Below are 18,903 nucleotides of genomic sequence, written 5' to 3' on the forward strand. Positions count from 1 at the left end.
TTTTACATGATGTTTTGCAATTGCTAAATTGTTTTAACTAGGCTATGTACATAGTATGTATAAAACTATTAATTTGGCTTTGGCTGTGATTTCTAAAAAGTGTGTGGGTTACAGGTGTTCTCACATGTGCACGTGCAGGTGATAAATAATCGACTGGTATTTTAATAGCATTTTTCAGCAAGCAAGTGTTCATTTCAAATTGAATGTGAAGCAGTAATTGTGTTGATGGTTAGCATAGCTTTAAAAAAGGCGGTATTTTGGCGCCACCCAGCGGTGAATCACATCCGGTACAGCGTCTTCGCACTTCCGGTTCTCGAATCAACAAGGAAGTGCAACCGATGGATGAGAAACGACGTAACGTCTTCTCCTTTTCCTCACCATAAACCCGTCAGATTTCACCGGTTCTTCCCCTCAGGACGGTCCCTGGTAAATCACCTGTCGTCATGGCGATGTCCATGTTCCAGAAGGTGACCCTCGCGACGTGTCTCGTGCTGTGCGTCGCGCTGCTGATGCCCAAAATTCTGCTGTCTCGCGGGAGGAAGGATGGTGCGGATCGGCCGGAAGGTGCGTCACCTTTAACGGGTTATTTATGTCTTTAACTCGATGTGTGGTGGATATTGACACGGGGGATTTAATGTGTAAGATGTTATGGTTTTAAGTATGTGATTTAAAGAGTTTTTATTTCGTGAATTAGGCCACTGTGTGTGCTGAGCATCACCGGTGTATCATCGCTCTTGTAGTTACACTTTCCTCCCTGGAGGGGGCGCCAAACACACCTGAGTTAAATGTGTAGACACATTAAGGTTCAAGGTTGTTTTTTTTATAGCACATTTTAAGACACAGAGGCAATTTAAAGTGCTTCACATAGGCATGTTACACATACTAATTAAAAACGAAACAAACAGAGAATTCATAAAAGCGATAAAATGCTGGTTGCAGCTGAAAGTGCAACGATAAGGCACGGTTAAAGGATCTCATAACTGAATTTCAGGCAGTTTGTTCCGGGCTTGTGGTTCATAAAAGCTAAAAGCTGCCTCAGCTAATGTAGTTCTGACTCCGGGGAGCAAACCCGCTCCTGATGATCTGATCATTAGATAAGAACAACTTTATCGATACCCAGCGGGGACTTTCATTATACTCAATTAAAACAAGATTATTAAAATAAGATAAATGTGGTATTTCAATACCAAGCAAAAATACATTATTTTTTTCAAGGCTTTTATTGTAATTCATACATAGCTACAGTGTAGTTATGACGATGACACTCTTAGGTCCCAGGCTCCTCCAACAGTGCAACACAATAAAACAGATACAATAGTACAAGTAAATACAATAACATAGCATAGAAGTCGTGCCATAAGAGTCTATATACAAGTGATACATCATTTGTAAGTTGCAAACAGGTGAATGTTATGGATGTTCTTAGTTCAGTCCATTAAGATCTTGTTTACAGGCCTTTAAAAACTCAACACATCTCTTGTCCCTTCACAGATTACCCAAAACAGTCCTGATATGTATCAATGTTAGATAACATGTTTTTATATGTGTTGATATTATTCCATATGTTTCATCATATGGACCTCCTCACCCTGCAGGTGGGGGTAACTTTCCTCCTAAGGTAAACCGCCAGGCGTCCCCTGAGGGTCGGGGTCAGAAGTCGGCCTCCAGCTTCTCCAGAGCTCAGAACACCGAGGCCAACGCCCGGGCCAAAGGAGCAGGAACCGGGGCCGGGACGGGGGGGAAGTCCAACCTGGCCGGACAGATCATCCCTGTGTACGGCTTCGGGATCTTACTCTACATCCTCTACATCCTGTTTAAGGTGAAACACTGCAGAATCAACACCATGCCTGATTTAATAAACTCAAGAGACAGAGTTGGTGTAAAAACCACTTTTTATTAAACGTTGTAAATGTAATCCTGTGCATGTAAAACTAAAGTTGTTACATTTCTACAAAGACAAGACTATTCCAGCACACAGTAACAAATCCAAAGTGTGTTGTGAACATGTTTTAGGTGAGCTTTAAAGGTGAGTGTAAGTTGTATTGTAACGTTTCGTGGCTTTATGGTTAAAGTTCAGTTTTGAGAGTGGTATCAATCTTCTTAACTAGCTCCAGTGTCCCCCCCCGTCCCCCCGTCCCCCCGGCAAGAAAAGCCAAAGGCCCCTTAACCTATTCGGGTGGCCCACGCGTCCACCCCCCCTCAAATAAGAAAATACATGCGAGTTCATGGCTACTGTAGCAGACAACGTTCTTGTTGCTCTGTGTTGCGTTGTTAATGAGTGAGACACACCGGAGTTGAGGATCTGTGGGGTTTATTCTCCCAAAAATATAATTTACAATTCAGGCATTTAGCAGACACCTTATTCCAAAGCGACTAACAATGATCAATTACAGGGACATTCTCTCTGGAGTAACTGAGGGCGAAGTGCCTTGCTCAAGGGCACACTAGTAGTGGTGTTCCAGGTGGGATTTGAACTCGCAACCTTCCGATCATCAGCCCACCTCACTATACATTAGACCACCAAAATAAAAAAATTGTCTGCCACAAAAAAATCAATGTATGGGAAAACACTGCTCTCAGTAAGCAAGTGAATACCTGTATCTCCCAAAGTGTCCGATTATTTCTTTAGAATAACAGCGCATTCACAGTTCAAATGGATACTGATCAGAAACTGAAAGCTGACATTGAATGGTCAGATGTGTTGTATAGATAACTTACTTTTCTTGTTTTAGTTTATTTAATTCAGGGGGGTCAAACTCAAATACACAGAGGGCCAACATTTAAAAATGGGTACCAGTCGAGGACCGGACTGGTTCAATGTTTATTGCAAAACGTATTGAAATGAACTTATTGCACATATTAAACCTGGAACTAACAAAGCTTAAATTATTGTCTATAAAAACAACATTAAACATTAAATAATCAGTTGCATTCATTTCTTATGGCTCTATCTGCGGCTTTTCCAGAGTCATTTCTTATGATTACATTTTCCCACAGGCCAACAACAGCTTCAAAAAAACATTTCCCTCAAAAAACCAAACATGCCCTGTTGTCGTGAGAGAGAAAGTGCAGAAGGAAACATCCATTAAACTCAGCGTGCTGCTCTGTGATGCTAGTTCAGATACTTGGCATCTCATCTTGGGTGCAAGGTCATCAATGTTTGGGCTCAGGCTCTGAGCTGAGGAGACCCTCAGGATGGAGTGAAGGTGTGCGTGCAATATACCGGCGAGCCAGATCTAACAGTAATTAGAAATTATCCTGCAGGCCGAAATTAAATCCACCAAGGGCCTGATTTGGCTCCCGGGCCTTGAGTTTGACACACGTGCTCTAATTGATCAAACATTTAATTAAATAAAAGGTAATCGTTTACATATTGTGTAAGTTAGTTTTTATGTTAATTGTAAAAAAAAAATAGGCTTGTTTTGAGAGTTTTAACCTTCTTTTCGTCTGTCTCTCGTCTCCCTGTCAGATCACATCTAAGGGCAACAACAACAACAACAACAAGCCGACAGAGAGCCGGTTCCCTTCAGTTCGCTCAGAGAACATAAAGAGGAAGATCTGTGAGTATACCTTGGTATCTGGCTTGATGATTGTCTCACTTTTAAACTTCAGGTCAATAATCTGCTTAGAAAGCTGAGGGTGAGGCTAGGTTTCTTTTTCAGAGACAAGTCCTGTTTCTCGCTTGAGGCCAGAAAAAGGCTCTGTGACCTTTTTACCTGTGCTGGACTATGGTGATCTGGTCTTTATGAATGCACCTGCCCATTGCCTCAACAAGTTAGATGCCGCCTATCACAGCGCACTGAGATTTGTCACTAACTGTAAAGCACTTACTCATCACTGTACCCTGTATGCCAAGACAGGTTTGCCATCACTTACTGTAAAGAGGCTCAGTCATTGGTACACGTTTATTTATAAAGCCATGTTGGGTAAACTCCCGTATTATATCTGCTCTCTGATAACACAGAGAGTTGCAAGCAGCTATTGTCTGAGATGGCATGATGTAGTATTGTTAGATGTGCCAAGAGCGAGGACTGTCCTAGGTAAGACAGCTTTTATGTGCGCAGCGCCACTTGCTTGGAACAATCTTCAGCAAGAATTGAAACTGAGCAATCTCATTCCTCTGAATGTTTTTAAAATTTTGCCGTACGGAGTTGTTGAATATGGCGGACCATCTCGCACATGTGCACTGCAGATCGGGCAGGGACGCAGATCGGGTAGTGACAGCGCCTTCAAAAAACCTTTCAGAGTTTTACGGGTCGTGGTTTGCAATTCGCCCAGCCAATCAGAAATTGGTACTTTTTAGGGGGGAAAAGTTCTCTGAACTAAGTTCTCTTTTTGGTGTGAACGCAAAATCCAAGGAAGTAACGGAAATAAAAGGGAAAAGTACTCCGGTGTGAAAGCGCCTATTGAGAGATTTAAATTAATTAAAGATGTGCATTAAGCCTCAGAAAGTGCATCAACGTCATGAGAAAATAAATGAATGTGGGTTATTTTCTGGCGTATCGGTTCCCATGGAGATTAATTGTAGGCTGCAAAAAAACAAGAACAGTCTCCAAAATGATTTGAACAGCCTCAACTTTTGTGCTGTGTTTGATTTGTTTCTCTGCTGAGTTCAGAAACCTATTTAGTTTCTGTGTATTTCGTCTCTTCTGTCGCTCTGCAGCCGACTTTGAGTTGTCGCAGCTGCAGGACAAACTGAGAGAGACGGAGATGGTGATGGAGAACATCGTCTCCTACGCCAACCACAGCTCTGACAGGTGGGTTTCCTTCAATCCCTCCGCCTCCTACACCTCTTCTCCCGACAGGAAGTGCTGGTTTGATGGAGCTCATGTGTTTATTGAATTGAATTTGAACGTGCAGTGATATCATCAGCAAGACATGACACTCCTGTAAAGCATGAACACAGAGATCATTCCCTTTCTGATATTTGTTCTCATCCTTTTACATAATGAACTGTTCTTATTGTGATCTGGATTTTTGAAACACTTTTCACATTTTTCACATTTGTTTTTGTAAACCTTGAACGTTTTTTTATTTTGCTTCTCGTTGTTATAATTATTGTTTGTTTTGTTCTAACATGTTCAATAAATTATATTACTTTTTATTATTAGTTACTCTGGTAAGCTCTTATTAGGATGTGTGAAAGTAGTTAATCTTTGTAAGGCTTTGTAAGCATCTTAATATTTGTTCTTTTTATTCATTCATCTTCGAGCTGTTTTGTTAAAAAAGTATTCCAGGAAAACTGTAAGAAGATTTAAACTGATCAGCGCTTGAGCCTCCAAAAATCAACAAAATCATTGATTAAAAAATGAAGCAGTCTCAAGTTAGGCACGCCATTAACTGATCAGTATATTATTATAGAAGGATGTGTGTGTGTGTGTGTGTGTGTGTGTGTGTGTGTGTGTGTGTGTGTGTGTGTGTGTGTGTGTGTGTGTGTGTGTGTGTGTGTGTGTGTGTGTGTGTGTGTGTGTGTGTGTGTGTGTGTGTGTGTGTGTGTGTGTGTGTGTGTGTGTGTGTGTGTGTGTGTGTGTGTGTGTGTGTGTGTGTGTGTGTGTGTCAGGGTGGCGGGGGTGACGGCGGACCAGGAGGAGAGTCTCCTGCAGCAGCTGACGGAGATCACTCGGGTGATGCAGGAGGGCCAGCTGGTGGAGGAGATGACACCAGAGAAGAAGAACCAGGAGGACTGGGAAGGTACATCAAATCCAATCCAGATGTGTTATAGCCCCAAATCACAAGAAATGCCTCAAAGGGCTGCACAAAGACAAAAACAAAACACAAGCGTCATAGCATCAAGCGATAATTAAAGTTTCAAAGTCTCAAAAAAGTATTTTGTTAAAGGAGGATGAAAGCGTAATTAAGCACTATTGGAGTGACTCTGATGGCTATTGGACTCAGGATTCATTCATTTGGATTCGCGCTGTATGAAGAAATTAAAGGACGGCACAAGTGGAAACAATTCACAAAGGGATTAAACTGTTTAAAACACATGCTCAAAACAAGCCGGATTTTGCCGATGTGTTTACGTGGATTCAAAAGTCGTACATAATCTACAAAATGGAGGAGACATATGATATTTGGCCTCCAATCTGAGGCCTGGTGCCCCCCCTGCGATCTTTGGCGCCCCCCCTGCGATCTTTGGCGCCCCCCAGGTTGGGAACCACTGTCTCCGAGGATCATGTGAGACGTAGAACCTGCTTTAAGAATATTGTATCACCTGATAACCAGCCGGTGTTTCCTATAACTTTAAGGAAGTGAGAATGTGTATTTTTTTGGTGATGCAGCTGTGAACAGAAACTAAAGGGATTAGTGCATTCAAGTGCTTTTACCTTATTTTGTCACGATAAAACATTCAGATAATCTTAATGACACTTTTTGATTGATTCCTCTTCTTGTGGTTTTGTAACCAAAAACTTAGTAGACATACCTTGCTAAGCTTCCTTCAAAGTCTCTCTCTGGATGTCATGTGTGCATGAACTGAAACCAGATGACTTCCTGAATCAGAATACCTTTATTCGTCCCACACACAATGAAAGGAAATCCGTCCAAAATCATACAGGACACTAGATCAGTAGCTAACGGGTCAAACATACGAGTTAGTTACAATGTAATGCTGACAATAGAAGTACTTAAAACAGAGTCAATACTTAAAACCTCGCCCTTATTCCACCTAGCCTAGCACTTTTTACTTTTGTTGTTATTTGTCTTCTTTACTTGCTTATAAAGTTTATTATTATTATAGTGTGATTCTATATCTTTGCTATAGTGTCTGGACTCATGGACACATTGATTACACTTCACTAATCATTTGTGGGAGAACGTTCCTAGATTGAAAAGGTATTTATTTCACATACACGGCTACAAAGCTAATCAATGAATGACTTTTTTATTGAAATGTGTCCACAGATTACCCCGAGGAGCCTCAGCAGCAGTGGGAACATCCCTCACACTGCTCCTGTCAGCAGCACCAGACCGCGGAGGAGGCGGAGAGGACTCAAGCTGATGGAGCCGACGTGGAAAACCTTCCTGAGGACGTTACAAACGGAGCAGAGGATCCAAACGCAGAGAGAGAATCTGATCCAGCAGCAGCAGTGAGAGGAGAGGAGGCGGAGCTACAGAGGGAGGAGGTGCCTGAACACAAGCAGGGAGCGGGGGGGATCGACCTTGGCGTCCCGGAGGAGGAGCTGGGCGGAGTCCTGGAGGAGCTGGAGATCACCCTGAAGGTGACCACGCTGATGGAGCAGGAGAAGATGGACGACCTCAGCAGGACCACGGAGACGGAGACTTCCTGCAGCTCCGTCAGGCGCAGGAACAAGAAGAGGAGAGCCAAGAAAGCCTCACACTGACTCCGACTTCTTAAAATGTTCTGTGCTCCCACCCTATTTACTTGAATACGAGAGAACGTGTATGCAGGGCAGCTTTTAATGAATATTAGCTTTTACTGGCTAGAAAAGTAGAGATAAATGTCTTAAAGGTCCCCTATTGTACTGTTATTCATCAATATATTATAGTTCTCAGATATATACAAAACATGTCTCTGAAGCAGAGTCCTGCACGGGTCTGATTTTCAAGACCCGCTCCGGCGACATGCAATACCGAACCCGCCCCGCCACCCGCTCATATTGCCAATTAGTTCCGCAAACCGACCCGAACCCCCTATGAGCAGTGAAAACATGCAATTATTAAAACACGCAGTTGCATATTTGGCTCAAAAAGCTTGGGATGTTGGTTCTTTTCTCATAGGATGACACCAGAAGCCTCCCAGAGGTTGGATTTCGCTCTTGAGGAAATGTTATTGACAATGCCGTATTCTCCGAGCTCCGCCTTCACCTCAGCCATTTTGAATGTGGCGCGCTCAGTGGCAGATTGATGCGCTGCAGAGGTTATGATTATGCGGGGGAGAGGTCTAAGGATTTAAACATTAAACTAAATTATTATTATTTTAATATATTTATTATGCAACACCCGCGACCCAACCCACATCATTTTTGTTTTACCCAGAACCGAGCCCGGAAAAAAGCGTTTGAAAAAATATCGCGAATCAATTTCTTTCGCGGATACCCGACGGGTGACTGCAGGACTCAGCTCTGAAGTGTTTGGCTCCAAACCCCAAACAGATCTTTGCAGCATTACCCATAATCCCCTCTGTTTCAGCCCTGTTTCCAAAGTGCTGATTCTCTGTCTGTTACTTTAGATGAAAATAAGGAGCCCCTCCCCACGCCCCTCTGAGAGAGATTTGGTTACAAAGAACACAATGGTGCTCTAGGAGGAGATTCAGGTGATAAGGTGGGGGGGGGGGGGGGGCTACCTTGGTTGGTGATTGGCTAATGGTTACACAAGACAAAACATCGTTATGACATCATAAAGTGGCCAAAATCTGATCAGCTTATTTTCAGACAGGTTTTTATAGAAATGGATCAGGACAAAAAGAGAGAGAATCTTTGTTCCTGAAACTTTCAGAGTCTCTTTACACAGAGGGGACACATGTTGATGTAGAAGAGACATGAAGAAGAGGGGACACATGTTGATGTAGAAGAGACATGAAGAAGAGGGGACACATGTTGATGTAGAAGAGACATGAGGAAGAGGGGACACATGTTGATGTAGAAGAGACATGAAGAAGAGGGGACACATGTTGATGTAGAAGAGACATGAAGAAGAGGGGACACATGTTGATGTAGAAGAGACATGAAGAAGTGGGTTTTTCATAATAGGTGACCTTTAAAGCATGTCCAAAACGTACATATTTACTAAGAAAAAACAGGGACCTAATTCACTTAACGCTTGTGACAAATAGAATCATACCAGTATGCATTATGTAAACGTGCATGACGTTTTTATAAAGTCAGTTTGAAATGATTAAGATGCTTCCAGGTCTAGACTTGTGTGTGTATACATGTGTGTAAAAGTAGGTAGACAACCCAAACACAGTAGGAATTCCCTATAAGGAGTTACTCGTCATATTTATTTGTTGCACAATACTCTTTAAAATTATTTGATGTTATTTAAAACCTGCACTTGTAATAGAGTTGGTTTTAAAATGTATTACACAGGACCGAGTCAATTCAAATCATGCTTGTTCACTATTTAAAAAGATAACACCAGGAAAGGTATTCTGCCGAGAGGAAACTTTAGCTTATCGGGTGATCGTGCCTTTTCCCGCCTGCTGAACAAACGTCCTGCTCCCTTTCAGTCCGAGGTGAACACTTTTAGAGGACCGAGGATCCTTCCAACACCCTCAGTGTGATGAGACTGAATAAATGCACTGTCCTGAAATATTGTGACGTAATTAGTTCCCTGTCGTCCCGTCAGCGATGGAGAAATCCTGTCTTCGGTACCGAAACTATTTTAAGCTTTTTTAGAAACTTACCGTGTTGTGTTCTGAATTATTTAAAGATTTATACTTTTGTAAACTGAATTTATGAATTCACTCTTAAGAAAAGCACCTGGAGATGAAGAGATTCAAATACTGTGAATAATTTAAATAAAAATGTTCTCAACTCAAGACTTTGTTTGATTTTACTTTGAAGATCAATATGGAATAAACAGCTCACTCGTCTGTTTCCCTATGTTCATATCTGTATTTAGTGCCTTTACCGGGACATTTCTCCATGAGTTCATGTTCAACAAGCTCTTATGTTTCCCATACTACCTCTTTTCACCCTCTGTCTGAAACCAGAGCTGCTCTTCTCTGATGTGATTGGTCAACCGCTTAGCCTATCACGTACAATGTGTTGGAGCGCTAGCCAATAGAAACAAGAGTGTGCTATAGTGGTGTCATTACTTGGATGTATAATAAGAACTGGATACAGCGTGGTAGGCGGGGTCTCGTTCGTTCCTATGAGAGCTGCCCGACTTTTGAGAGAGTGAAACGTCACAGATTACCCGTCATGCCTAGCTGTCGGAGCAGAAGAACCATAAGAACCCATATGTGCGCTCACAGAGCATGCGCTCCTTAAGCCCCGCCCCCCGAGCGCCCACTAGAATGAACGGAGAGAGAAATTAAATCTAGATTCGGCTTAGTGCATTTTACAACTTTAAGGACCGAATGATTATAATAAGGGCTATAAAAGTAGTTCATACTGGGTAGTTTATTTAGTTTAAAAAAAAGTATCCGCTGATTTACAGACGTCTCTTTCCCCATGTTAGTCAATGGGAAAAAGTCTTTCTGGGCCAGGTGACGTCACGGACTGACACGGAAATTGTAGTACCGCCGTTTGGACACTACGTATATATTTTCATCACAATCCGGCGCACTTCCTGGGGGCTTGTGTCATTAGGATACAAAAGACACAACAGGAGTTTAATGGAGGCGTTTCAGGCAGAGGGGGTGGGAGAGAGAAAACTGTAGCCTATGCAGACCATTTACATGCCCAACAACCTTTACAACACACTATAGGAGAGGAAGCTCCAACAAGAATAAAAGGGAGAGCTGCAGCACAGTTCAAAAAAAGACTTTATTACTTGTATAATTGGAACACTTTACTCATACAAAAGCAACATCACATTGGTTGATGTTTGCAGAATATTTTGGATCGACAGTTTTTTTTTTTTAGCAAGTGGCACATCATAAGAACAACTTTCCCTGCTAATGTTTACTCCTCCGGTGAGATGCAGCTAAGTGTGTCGGGCTGGTCTGGGAGAATATATTTCCCCCCCCCTCTGATAACAGGAAGTAATCAGGACGCCTCAGTGCTCCATCGGCTCGGCAACAACTGGATCTGCACCGGCTGCTGGTTCATCAGGCTGAGCAACCTGACACACACACACACAGAAGTCAGGGTTAGCACACACACATCAAGCTCTGTCTGTCAAACACTGAAATTCATATTCAATAACCTCACCACCTTCAAAAAACTTACAAAAAATCACCTCTTCAAACTGGCTTTTAATGTTTTATTGCTCGATTTAAAAATGTGACTTTTACTATATTTATTTGTTGCCCTTTTTTAATACCTCTGTAAAGCGAATTTGAGCACCTGTACAAGCGCTTACAAAATACATGTATTATTATTATTATAACTATAATGTGGTGTTAAATCGACAAATCTCTTCACTTCATCCCCAAAAAGTGTGTATACGTTAACAGTACGCCAGTAGTTAAACTAAGGGGGATGACCAAAGAGCTGGAAACACATCTTACTCCGCGCCAAAATGTCTTAAATACAATAAAACTAACAGTTTTCAAAAAATATACAAAAGATCTAGTTTTGATTTGTCAGCTTTACAATAACAATAAAACAAAATGTGTTTCTCTAAAGCAGCACGAGTCCAGACTGGACCTGATAACGGTGTTACCTTTCTCTGTGGCCTCTCCTCCAGACCCTCCAGGAACGGGGCGACATCATCATCGTCGTAAATGATGAACTCCATGTCCTTACCCACAATGCCGATGGAGACATTCTGAAAGATCGAGAAGTAAACTTAAGAGATGGCCTGTATAACTTTACATTTAAAAGAAGATCAAAGAATCGTCATTGCAGCAGTTGGGCTTCATGACACTGATCTCACTGAAATTACATTTCAATCAGAAACTTAATGTAACAAAGTGCAGTTACTCAAATACTGCATCCAACTACAACGTAGAGGTATTTGTTTTTTATCGAGTCTGTTCTATTTCTTGCCAGTTTCTAAATGTTACTACTTTTTGAGAAATAAAATAAAAAAATAAAAAAATAGTTCCAGGTTGTTCTCATAATAGAATAGACCAGCGGTTCCCAACCTTTTTCAACTCAGGGCCCACTTAAGAATCAAAAAGGTTTTCGCGGCCCACATTTAACCATAAATAATACGGAGGCTAAATAAAGTTCTGATTGGTCAATTCAGAACATGTGACACGTTGTTAATCCAGTAGAACAGACCGTTGCTAAGGACTTTAATGACCGTTGCTAAGGAGGATCAAGAAAAAGAAAAAATCTTAATAATGAAATGAATAATGTTTTTGCGGCAAATATTGAATTTACATTTACACCCTTTAATATTGTATTTGGGCTTTTAGATGAAGACAGCACACAGTTAATAAATACAACTATTCTTCTGGCAAAAATACATATTTTTAAAAGTCAATCAAGGAGTAATCTTAATTTAAACTGTTTGAAGAATAGATTAAAAATACAATTTATTTTGGAAAATATGATTGCCACAAAAAATCACAGGCTTATCACACCATGACATGGGAAATAATGAGCTCTAACGAAGAGTGGGATTAAAGGAACAATACATATGATCGCCATGTTGTTTGTCTGGTGGTTTTTGGTTGTCAACCTATTTTTGTTTGTGAAATGTTGAAGTGATCCGACTGACTATCTTTATTCTTCTGTTTTTGTTTTGTTGTTGTCTGAGATGGGAATGTCATCTCCTATATCAGGGTATAAGCAGGAATCCTGAAGTCAGATGTAAGACCTTTTTTAAGACCCTTTCCATACATTGTAAGACCTCATCGCCACTTGGAGTTCTAACCGGTTACCTTGACGACACACTTTACCTCACATTGACTATATACAGTATTGATTGTCCTTCCTCCTTATCTTCCAACCATTTGGACGCAGGCTTGCATTTCCCCATAACGATGTTGCTTAGCAACCGGCGTAAACGGACCTTCGCGCGCTATCAAGCAGTGAGTGTGCGATGTCCTGTTCAGATGACGTCAAACCCAACGGGATGCCATAAATAAACTACACAGAATCACACTACACACCTACGCAATGATTACATTCAGGCAGACTGTAGAACACAACCTCTTTGGACCATTTATATACTTATTGAAAACAAGCTACAAAATGTAATACCTTGGAAAATGCTGTTTAATACTTTTTAATAGCCTTCATTTTCGCTGAATTGATTTATCAACTTTTAATACTTTAGACCCCACGGACACCCTGCATTTGAGACACAGATAGAGACTAGGATGTTTGCTGTTGTGCAGCAGACTGCCATACGTGTCTAACAGGAGTTTAGAGAGTTGTTGTACCTTGGTGGTCAGGTCCTGCTCGCTGGGGAGGGTTTCTCTGAGAGCACGGAGGCCATGCTGCACCAGGTCATTCAGATTACCTGAGAACACAAACACATCTCACAATTCAAGTATTTACATTTTTCAAATCAGCCAGTGAAAAGACAATGTAAAGAACTGTTAGAACAATACAGCAGAAAAACTAAAGGAGTTGGTAATGATTTAAAAATGTTAATCATCTTGATGAAAAACCTTGATACGAGGGGACCAGAGTTCCCGTTAGCCGGTAACTACCGGACTACGACCGGTAAAATATGCTGAAGACCGGCAAATCTAAATCTCTCCGGTCAAAGCGTCCGGTCAAAATATATTTCCCCTTAGCGCAATACCACATCAGTTGCGCAACTTGCGCCACTTATGTGACAGACAAGAATAGTCAATTCTAATGTCTAACACCTAATGTGGAGAAAGAGATGTCCTGTATGGGTTGATTGTGCGTTGATCTGTTGGTAATGCCTCGGGGTTCCGGTGGGCATGTAAACAAATGCATAATGCTGCGCTATACTTTGAGGCCTCACCCGGTTGCATAGCAACGCTTATTGTTTAGGTGTCTTTTAATAAGCAGGTAGTCATATCATTAGCTAGAACTAGCTGGATCTGATCGATATGGACATAAACGCAAGTGAAGTCTAATCTGACGGGAGAGAGAGATCAGCTGCTGCTGACGAGTCCACACGCAGCTCTGCATAATCACATGCAGCGATGAGCGGAGAAAAAAACACACACTTCAGGTTAGAATATCACACGTAGCTATTTTAATTACCTCTCAAACTACCGTAACTAGTTATAGATATGTTTAGTTTTACTGTCGGGTCACTCATTACTGATCCGCGAGCTGCATGATACTGACGGGCTGTCAGGAGAGGGAGAGAGCGCTCCGTTTATTATTCCCGTGTTATTGTAAGTTACTGTACACTTTTGAATAATGTAGTTAATCTACTCTAATTAGTTTGTTTAATATCGAATCTTATCAATTTGTTTTAAAGCTCAATAAATAACAAAGAAGACCTTTGACCGGCACTTTTCAAAATTGTGTCCGGAAGATTTAAACTTTAACGGACATGTTGACCGGCGAAAAAATATTCTAACGGGAACTCTGGAGGGGACATTATTATTATTTAATATTCTTTAACTTTTTAATGCTATTTTATTTCTGAAATATTTTGGACTGTTTATTGTGTCTTGATTTCTCTTATGTACATTGCCTTGTGTTTTTTATGCTGCTGCAACGCAAAAATACCTACCTACCTACCTACCTACCTAACTAACTAACAATGTCAGTGAAATAAATGTTGTCTTACAGTCAGAGAACTTCTCCATGCATCTCTCCAGGTAGGTGCGGGCAGACTGAGAGCGAGCTCCGATGGACATCGCTTTGCAGTCGAAGTAGTTTGCTGACGGGCAGGTCTGGAAGATGTGAGGGCCCATGTCCTGGGAGAAGAAAAACCAAGAGGAGGAGCTAAGGTCAGATTTCAAATGTAAGAAAAAAGAAGTTAGAGAAGTAGGATATTAGACTGAGCAAACTTACATCATAGCCAGCAACGAGGAGTCCGACACCATAGGGCCTCCTTCCATATCTCTGTGTTGGGATTTGAGTTTCTGAAGGTCCAGTTAAGGATCATTGTTGACTTTCACAATTATTTAACATCACAAGGAAAACTGTGTGTAAGCACTGATATTAAGATATAGAGAAAATGAGAGTATATTTCAATACAGAGATTCACACTAGTAAGGATACTGCTGCCAATAAGAGAGACGAGGCGTGATGCGGGGAGGGGTCTGTCGAAGACAAATCTTGAGTCCAAGCACTCCTGACGCATGAAGTTACTGTAAAAGAGAGGGTGTTATTATACTGCAGGACCCATTAAGTTTACTGAAGAGCTGTTTGGATCAGGGCTGTCCAAACCACGGCCCGGGGGCCAAATGCGGCCTGCGGACCATTTTGAATCGGCCCTCAGCAAATTCAAAAAGTATAATGAAATATGTCCCACACATGAAACTTGTGCTTCTTAAATATATCTGTACACATATATTACACAGTAGTATTCATGTGTTAATTAAACCACTTTTCGAATTAATTCAGTCGATTAAAGTTGGAAACATTTTCTAACATATCTTAGTTGATAAGAAAAAAGCCCAATGACTTATTTACAAGCTTGAAATAGACCCTTCATATTTCTCCTTATTGTAATCAATGTGAGGCTTCTGCTTTAAGGCATGAGCTGCCAACACTCACATACTTTACCTACATTTGAGTTTTCTAACTTATAACTGAACGTACGAGGCAGTATACCTCTAGTGAGCGGCCCAGCCCTTCGTATATATTTTCCTGTATGTGGCCCTCGGTGAAAAAAGTTTGGACCCCCCCTGCTTTAGACAATCAAGGCGGTGATGACTTACCACAGCAGTCTAGCATCAGCAGTCAGTCCAGCAATGGAGATGCCGATGTGGTTGTCGACATGCAGGATCTTCTTCTGATGGGCAGCCAGCTCAGACTGGGCTCTCTGCAGAGACATGAGGACATCAGGATCTAATACCCGTCCTTCAGATATTGCTTATAATCTGCGACTTGCTTTATTGTGTGCTATAATACATTTAAATGTTCCATTACATGGCAGATATTGTACATTTCTTTCATTGTTTGCTATGTTTCCAAATTAAAAAAGGGCAATAATTCCTATTGAAATACATTTCGGCTGGAAATATAATAAGGGAAAACATTTTGTAGAAGGGAGCACTCTACATTACTATTGGTTAGTAAATATCGACGGACAAGACATTGAATGAGTGTACCTTTAGTGCAACCAGGACAGCATGGGTTTTGGATTTGAGTCCTACAGTTGCAGAGCCTTGCTTCACAGCCTCCATGGCGTACTCGATCTGATGAATACGGCCCTGGATCGACATGAACATGAATCATTTTAATTAGACATTATTCCATGGCCTGTCAGTCATTCAGAGACACTTCATTCCTTTGAGGTTAAAGCAAGCAGGGACTCACCTGGGGGCTCCATACTGTCACGTCGTTGTCGTACTGATTGCGAAACTAAAAGATAAAAACAAGTTAAATAAATTAAAAGTCACATTTATAAAATAATAGAAAAAACACGCATGAGCTGAGCTTACATAGTTGCCTTGCATTATCAGCGGTTTACTCAGTTACACCCTATTCCTCACAGACTCTCACTTAGGACTACACATCCTCTGTGTCTCTTTCTAATGGACTCCAAGCTAAGACACACAGGGCTCTGTCTAGTCCACGGACTCTTTCAAATTCAGGTTTTAAATTACTAACACGACTGAATAGTTCATGAGCCCAGCTTTGTGTGTTACCAAGGAGAACCATGCAAACAAATACAAGCATCAAACTAGTAGCCATTGCTGATGCATCTTTTAACAAATGCTTTAACTGCAACACAAAAACCCATTGCTCTACATAATTCCCCAAAACAGACACACTTTCACCCGTTTTAATACTCAAAACTCTTCTGCATAAACTTACACTAAAGTGTCCAGCTAAATAATTCATTGCACTTTGTTTGTGCAACCAACAAACATCTGCTCTCAATGTAATGAACTCCTGTCATCCCAACCTACTCAAAGACGACACCTTTCTCCGGGTGCACACACTAAGAAGTCAAATTCCTTGTATGTGTAAAGGCACTATGGTACGTTTTATTTGACTAAATAGCATACATATACACACACACACATACACACATAGCAGTATATCCTTCTCCACTACTGGAAGACGTTACTCGGGGTGTTCTTAACAGGCTTATCTGGATAGATGGTGCCGGCGTTGTGTCAAATTATGCACCCCTTGACACGGGAACGCGCATTTTAACATATAGTCCTCTATTCTATGTTGTCTTTTTGATGGTTGGGTTGTCGAATCCTGGATTTTGCATTCATTCCTCACTTATTTTTCAGTTAATATATGTTTTTATTTAATTGTGACGTCCTGTCTGTATACTTGTGCTTTACAATGTATTGTTTATTTTTACATCAAGTGCTTGAGGGTGGGATTAATAGAAGCATCTTTTTTGGGGGGGTGCATTTCACCACGGAGTTGCATAATTTGACACAACACCGGGACTTGAAAAAGTTCCACTGTTTTTATTTTACAACCTTTACTAAACATTTTGGTAGAAGCATTATAAGATAAAATTGAGTTAATTGATTCCACATGTTTCGCTACAGCAGCCTGCAACCAAGGCATTGCACATCATTTGAAAAATAAAAACACAAAACATTAATATCTCAATTAAATCAAACAGGGCTAAAAAACGTTGGACGGGAAAGATACAAATCTGTAGACTGAAAAATACACAAAATGAAGGGCCAAGTTACTAGCTAACACAATCAAAAGTAGTATTTACATTAAGTATAATATATAAATCCAGTTAACAAAAGACAAACTATGGAGCAGTGAGTTTTCTGCTAGCCAGATGCGATTTATTATAGCAGTTATGCATTCATCCGAACATCATTTAGTGTGTTTTCTGACTGCTTCTGTGTGTTGTCAGGGGGATAAAACCTTTGAGACAAACTAAGTTGTTCCTTGAATTGTGTTTAAATAATGTAGGAGCCACTGTGACAGCGCTGGGAAACGATTCTACTTTAACTCAGTACTGCGGACAGCTAGCTGGGTAAAGCAAACAAGTAGGGAAGATAGTTAAGTTAAAACAGTGAATTGGGACTACAATTATAATAAATGTTTTGACTCCGCAAAATAAGTTTGAATCTAAAGGCCAGAGAGCTGAAGGAAAACGAAAGTAAAAGGCATGAGACTTCATTTTTATGCTAACCTACAGCTAACGGCTACTTAGCGTTAGCCTTCAAACTATCTAAGCAGCTAGTTTTGTTTAACACCTATGATACAATCGCGCTAAATGTAAACACACCGGGTCCCTTATAAGCTGTGTTTAATGTTATACGATGCAATAAATATTAGCCGTGTACCGTTTCTATGAACATAACGTCCTTTAGCCGGTATCAATGAAGCTAACGTTAGCTTAGCATTAACTGTCGTGTTTTGCTTACTCACAGTGCATAACTAAAGCTAGCTAACGTTAGCTTAGTGTGAGTGAATAAACCAGTTTACTTTCCAAATAAACCAAACCACCAGAACATGCAGGAAGATATATTTACTATGCATCCTTTATAAAGTGTTACATCGATGTAAGTGCTTTAGGTTGAATTCGCACTTACCATCTTTGCTTTAAAGTGTGTCTTCTCCTCCGCCTGTGCTGTGATCCGGATTTGATTTATTTTCCTGACGCGACGTCAGAGAAAACAGCAGAGCACCGATTTGAAATCAGTGATCGATTGAGTTAAGTGGACTACAAATATCCCCATTTAAAAATAAAAAACTGAATTCATTAAAGCTCGTTCAAAATTTTGAAATAGCATCACAAAATTGTTAGATTTTTTTTTAATTAATGTAAAAATCTTTTTGTGAGTTAATTTGTTTGTATTTGTGGAAGATGTCTTATTTTCAAATATACAACAATTACTCTGTTAACAAACATTACTATTTATATTATTATATGTTGCCCAACTTAACATTCATATAAAACCCCTTAATTTGTATTTCAGATTGTACATTTTTTACACAGTTTTTAGTTATTATTTGATATAAAAAATAATGGATTTTGAAGTAAGTTGCTGGAACAAAGAGGAGGGTGTGTTGTGTTAAACAGTGTAAGTGCTCTGTGTTCAATATTGCAGGAACAGGACCTAAAGTGCAGTTTAAAGTCATTTTCTTACGGAATCTGTTCATTTTAGCTTTTTTCTTGATTTCCTGTATTAACTGAACAGGTGCAGTGTCAGTGTTTCTGTTTCACACACACACACACACACACACACACACACACACACACACACACACACAC

The 18,903-nt window shown here is 40.6% G+C and overlaps 2 protein-coding genes across 2 annotated transcripts; one reads left to right on the forward strand and one right to left on the reverse strand.

Moving 5' to 3' along the window:
- The first annotated feature begins 297 nt into the window (after nt 1-297).
- Nucleotides 298-9,502, forward strand: ric3b (RIC3 acetylcholine receptor chaperone b). Its single transcript, XM_079681905.1, has 6 exons — nt 298-564; nt 1,596-1,819; nt 3,470-3,560; nt 4,664-4,757; nt 5,561-5,691; nt 6,904-9,502. Exons 1-6 carry the CDS (start codon nt 444-446, stop codon nt 7,341-7,343), a joined length of 1,101 nt encoding a protein of 366 aa, XP_079538031.1. The 5' UTR covers nt 298-443; the 3' UTR covers nt 7,344-9,502.
- A 933-nt stretch (nt 9,503-10,435) lies between these two features.
- psma1 (proteasome 20S subunit alpha 1) lies at nt 10,436-18,331 on the reverse strand. Its single transcript, XM_079681909.1, has 10 exons — nt 18,221-18,331; nt 16,008-16,052; nt 15,800-15,901; nt 15,407-15,510; nt 14,745-14,833; nt 14,535-14,605; nt 14,308-14,437; nt 12,968-13,047; nt 11,296-11,400; nt 10,436-10,752 (listed from the first exon to the last, which is right to left on the reverse strand). Exons 1-10 carry the CDS (start codon nt 18,221-18,223, stop codon nt 10,687-10,689), a joined length of 795 nt encoding a protein of 264 aa, XP_079538035.1. The 5' UTR covers nt 18,224-18,331; the 3' UTR covers nt 10,436-10,686.
- Nucleotides 18,332-18,903: the final 572 nt, after the last annotated feature.

Source organism: Notothenia rossii, assembly GCF_949606895.1.
Source record: "Notothenia rossii genome assembly, chromosome: 5".
NCBI classification, from domain to species: Eukaryota; Metazoa; Chordata; class Actinopteri; order Perciformes; family Nototheniidae; genus Notothenia; species Notothenia rossii.